Source organism: Nerophis lumbriciformis, linkage group LG01, assembly GCF_033978685.3.
Source record: "Nerophis lumbriciformis linkage group LG01, RoL_Nlum_v2.1, whole genome shotgun sequence".
Lineage (NCBI taxonomy): Eukaryota > Metazoa > Chordata > Actinopteri > Syngnathiformes > Syngnathidae > Nerophis > Nerophis lumbriciformis.
Genome location: NC_084548.2, coordinates 31091116 through 31096644, shown reverse-complemented (window position 1 = coordinate 31096644; position 5529 = coordinate 31091116). Strand labels below are relative to the sequence as shown.

At 40.0% G+C, this 5529-nt stretch overlaps 1 protein-coding gene across 1 annotated transcript; it reads right to left on the bottom strand.

Annotated features, from left to right (window-relative positions):
• Window positions 1–209: 209 nt before the first annotated feature.
• On the bottom strand, window positions 210–5307 carry kcnk15 (potassium channel, subfamily K, member 15). The gene is made up of 2 exons (XM_061979495.1): window positions 4861–5307; window positions 210–4646 (listed from the first exon to the last, which is right to left on the bottom strand). Exons 1-2 carry the CDS (start codon window positions 5141–5143, stop codon window positions 3637–3639), a joined length of 1293 nt encoding a protein of 430 aa, XP_061835479.1. The 5' UTR covers window positions 5144–5307; the 3' UTR covers window positions 210–3636.
• Between the last annotated feature and the right edge of the window lie 222 nt (window positions 5308–5529).

Below are 5529 nucleotides of genomic sequence, written 5' to 3'. Positions count from 1 at the left end.
AGTATTTTTTATAGTCAAGAGAGAAAATTAAAAAGTGTTCTCTTATATGTTGTGTTGATGCCAGAATAAAACAGGCCTGTTACATCCTTGTTTTCATCTACAAAGTAATTGAAAAAGCGTAAAACAGAAGAACAAACATACCAGAATACAATATTTTATGCTTTGGACAAAGTAACAACACACAACATGTTTGAGTTCTTCTTGTTTAATGAACCATCACTACAGGAGACTCACATCAAATCTGATAGCAAGCCAAGTCAACACCGCCTCACTGTCGTGTTTTCCAAGATAGTGGGAGGTTTACTGGTACCATGCTACATATCGTATCAGTAATCTGTTACATTAAATATAAACTCATGTTTACATTCCAGTGCATTAATGCTAATCAAAGGCCTCAATGATATGTGATACAAAGTACTGTGAGATGTATTCAATTCACTGAGCTATTGAAAGCCACATTTCTCATGTGCTGGGTCTAAATTCATTAAGGCTTTTTTTTTTACTATAAAAGTATACACTCACTGGACAAATCATTAGGTACAGTGGCACAATCTAATAAGATTCAATATGAAGCGAACTGTCTACCTGAATAAAGTATCAGAGAGTACAAGTAGTGACAGTGTCGACTGACATTGTTAGAGAGGTATACATTTAACAATGTAATACGGTGCTACCTTGATATTTGCATGATTCCGTTTTTGAAAAAAAATGTGTATTGTATAGGCTTACTGTCTCTGTTTTTGTATGGCCAAACATTACCCATAACAAACGAATCTGTTTCCTCTCCACGCATCATCGTCTTCAGAGTCTTCAATGGAGGTAAAAGTGATGTTAAATGTTAATTCATGATAATAATAATAATAATAATAATAATGATACTTTTATTTTACAAGCACCTTTCAAAGAACCCAAGGACATTTTACAGTATACAGATAAAATAATTAACAATATAATGACAAAACAAAGAAAATGGATGGATGGATGATAAAACAACAAAGGAGAGGGCCGGCCGCTTGTAACAGTGAATAATATATGAATTTGCCCATGCATTTGATTTTATTTTTTTACGTGCACTGTGAAAAAAGTTCTGTAGATATTACAGTAAAAAAAACTGCGACTCAGTCACCAGAATTTTACTGTTAAATATACCAGCGCCCCCCGCGACCCTGAAGGGAATAAGCGGTAGAAAATGGATGGATGGATGGATATACAGTTGCTTTTTTTAACAACATACTACTGTAATTGAAAAAAACTACCACTGTTTTTTAAGGAAAATCTGGCAGCTTGTTTACCAGAATTTAACCGTAAAATGTATGGTAGTTTTTAATGTAAATGGAAAAACTCTACCATTGATTTTTTTTTTCTTTGGCAACTGAGCTGCCGTACGAAAATGTGGTACTCTTATTTTATGGTAAAAAAAAAATGGCAGCTCAGCTGACAGAATTGTATCGTAAAATAACAAACAATGGTAAAAAATGTTCAATTACAGTAATATGCTGTAAAAACCACCGTACATTTTACAGTAAAATCTTTTGGCATTTTTACAGCGTACAATTTGATGAATAACTAAGTGAAGCAGATATTTAAGTATTTATTTTTATTATTTTTATTTTTATATGTATTTTATTATATTTATTGTTTGAAAAGTGTGATAATATAATATTTGTTGCAATCTTGGACACAATTCAAGTTTAAAAAGGTATGCAATTTCATGCAGTACATATATTTTTTTAATGTCAAAATGGAAAAAACTAGTACATTTAGTAAAAAAATATGAGGTTCTTTATTGACGCATATTATTTCGCAGCCATGTAAAATGATGTGGTGGGCTGGATCTGGCCACCGGGCCTATAGTTTGACACCTGTGGTGTTGCGTCAGTTACGGTAAGTATGCAATTTTGAAAAGGTGGGTTTTGAGTCTAGATTTGAAGATATGACTGGAGCAGAATAACTGAGTGCTTTACTTGGTGATGGGGCGAGTTGATGGCACAGCAAGCTGAATGGAAGAGGAGGATCTGATGGAGCATGCTGGAGGTGAGACAAACAGGAAAGAGTGATGGCCTTGAAAGTATATAGAAGGATTTTGTAATACATTATCTGCCTGACTGGGAGCCAGTGAAGTTTAGTGCGTTGAAGTGAAGTGAAGAGTATACATTAAATTTCTCATTTGTATGTATTTCACTTTGTTTTTCTGCATGTAAAACTATAATTATTCTCTATACAATGTGTTTTGTGTTCATATTTTTGGGGTTCTGGATTTACATTATTTGTAGGGCTGTTGAAGTTAACGCGTTAATGTATGCAATAATCACAAACAATTATCGCATTAATATATGCAGATTTTATATGGACCGCACATGCTCTTTTACCTTAACCACGGATGGTTACCTGAAAGGCACTTATTATTTTTTATGGAAAAATTGCTTTGGCATTCATACATTTTTTGGTATAGGTTTTTGGTAGGGACTACTAGCAAAAACCAAGATACCACTGTACTGTTGTCTATTATCATCAGTTGTCATTTGTTTGCTAATCACATGCAAAAACTAGAAAAGCACTCTGAGATCGCAGACCTCTGCTCCCAATAGGAAACCAATCTTTTTTTTTTAAATCCTGAATCCAGACGGTGATCCGGATCGTCTCCAAATTCTAAGCATTAGTTTATTTGACATTTCCTAAAAATGTTTAATCAGAATCCACACATAACTTGTTATGTGAGGTTGCTAACTAACAAAGACAAACAAAATTTAGCAAAAACTTTACCTCCCGGTGGAGCTAATTAATCAAAGGATAAATCAAAATGTGATGTCCGTCCGTGCATGTTTGTCTTGTTCGCCTGTCACTTGCAAACAGACTAGGATAAAACCATGTGAGCCGTCTCGTTAGTCCTCCACTCTCTTTGTCTCTGTGGGTGGCGGCGGAGCTGCTAGCATCCACACTGATTTTAGCATTGTAAAGGAAACGTAAGGTAAAAGAGTAGAAATAATCTGGATCAGCCCCAAAATCTTATCACTTGTTCATTATTCTTTTTTGAAAATTTCAAAATCTGCCAATAACTTTTTGAGCTAACTAACTAACTAACTCACAGACAAACAAAAAAGTACAAATATTAAAAACTAATCACTCGTCCATCATCAGTGATAATGCAGAACAGTTTTGTACAGCTGCAAACTACAATCATACTAATAAAGAAATTGTTGAATGAATACCTCTGACAATTTCAATCATTGTTAAACATTATTTCTTTTTACACTCTTGAATCTCATTAAATAGTGAAAGCAACGTGTGACCTATAAGTGTATGCAGGTTAGACAAAAGCAGGTGCAAGAATCACTGTGGATCAATCACTTATTTCACAGAACAGCAATACAGTTATTGGGAAGCACTGTCTGGACATCCTTCATTTAAAAACATGGATTAAAAGACATCGTATGTCTGACACAAACTAAAATCTCCACATTGTGTGCTTTACATTCAATTCAGCATGCACATGAGCAACGTGCAAGGAAAGCAGCAGCTTGTGTAATTGTGTTGGGACCTCAGCATCTCTTTACAAAAAATATTCCATGCCAAACGTTCCCAAAAGAGGTACAAATTTCGAAAAAGGAAAAACTGCAATGCAGACCTGTCTGGCTCTCACACTGACTTTCTCCTTGAACGAGGAAATTGGTGGAAGCTAAGCCCTGGTGAGTGTGCGCTTCCAGGGGAGGAGAGCCCGGTATTGTCCCTGGAGCCTGGGGAGCTGCTGTGAATCCTATAGGAGACAGAGTTGTAGTAAACAGAACCACCGTGACAGCCTTTGTGTTGGCTGTGGGCCATGAGAGGACTATCACAAATACCCAGGCGGTAGCACACACAGGAACACAGCGAGCTCAGGCTTGACTCTGCCTTACGCTGATCTGCCGTCACTTGAAAATGCAATCTGTGTCTGCAGGGGTTTCTCCCTCTCTCATGGTCCTCTGCTGAAGACACAATGAGGTTGGTGCGGCTGGTTCCCTCTTCCATCGGGATGAAGAGCGGACTCTGGTTGAATCTGTTGCCGATGTTGTGCCTGTTCCTCTCCCTACGGTCGTTTCTACTGTGATCGCTCACGGCATGAAGACCCTGGGCCCCGTCCAAAAGGCCCCTGTCTCTCTTTAATGATGCCCTTTCTTGAGCATCTCTCTTCTCATCTTCACTGTTCATGGTGAGGAAACGCAGCACTACCAGATTCAGGAAGGCCCCGATGACCGTAAGCCCCACCAGGATGTACATGAAGCTGAAAACCACATAAGGGGTTTTCTCCTGGAGGTCCTCCTTCTTCTGCAGGGCCACAAAGTCACCGAAGCCAATAGTGGTGAGTGTGATGAAGCAGTAGTAATAGGCATGGAAGAAGCTCCATCCCTCAAAGTGGGAGAAGGCTGCGGCCCCCACACAGAGTGTTCCAATACAGGACAGGAAGCCCACGAGAACCATGTTCTCCATTGACACATCAGTGAGCTTAAGACCCAAACACTGCTTGGTCTTATGGAGGAGGTAGCGCACAAATGTGTTCATCCTCTCTCCCAGGCTCTGGAACATGACCAAAGTCAAAGGAATGCCAAGTACTGCGTAGAACATGCAGAACACCTTTCCTGCGTCTGTGCCCGGTGCTGCATGGCCATACCCTTCAAATGAGAGGTTGGTGGATGTTACACAATGATAGTAGTTTGCAGTAGTGTGAAACTGTACTGCATCATACGGGAGCTCTTTCGAATATTTTGCTTATTTATCTGAAATTCGAACAAGTCTCAGTAGGAAGAAATATAAGAACATTATTAAACATGTTACTAAATAGCAGACAGAGAAGGTGGAAATATATCATGATAAACGATGTCTTACCAATAGTGGTGATGACTGTAATTGCAAAGTAAAAAGAACCAGCAAATTTCCACTGTCTCCCGGCGCGATGGGGCTCAGCTTGTAGAACCACCCGCTCTATCTCGCGGTAGTCCTCCTCGGAGAAGCGGTACTTCTTCTTCATCTCGTTGCGCTTCTGCACCAAGATGCGCCTGCGGGAGCTCTCCGTCTCCGACTCCAGCGCGTCGAAGACGGCGGCGCCCACCAGCAAGTAGGACAGCATGCAGAGGATGAGCGACAGGGTCCGGACATTCTGCTTCTTCATCCTCAGTCTGCAGCGGAGGCGCACTTACAGGTGGCAGTGGGCTTTCCTCCACAGTGTTGCTGCAGCCTGTTGCGTGACACCTTAATGCAGAGGAAGGAAAGCGGAGACATTCGTTCCAAGCCACTGTAAAGCTGATATTGTATTTGAAAAAAAAAAAACACTTGTAAATGTGTGTGTGTGTGTGTGTGTGTGTGTGTGTGTGTGTGTGTGTGTGTGTGTGTGTGTGTGTGTGTGTGTGTGTGTGTGTGTGTGTGTGTGTGCGTGTGTGTGTATGTGTGTGTGTGTGACCGTTATAAATACCAATGCTACGTTCCCTGCTCCAGACCTGCACGATTGGATGCTGGTTTCCATGGTTACCCGCATCACGGGCACGCACAGACACAGTG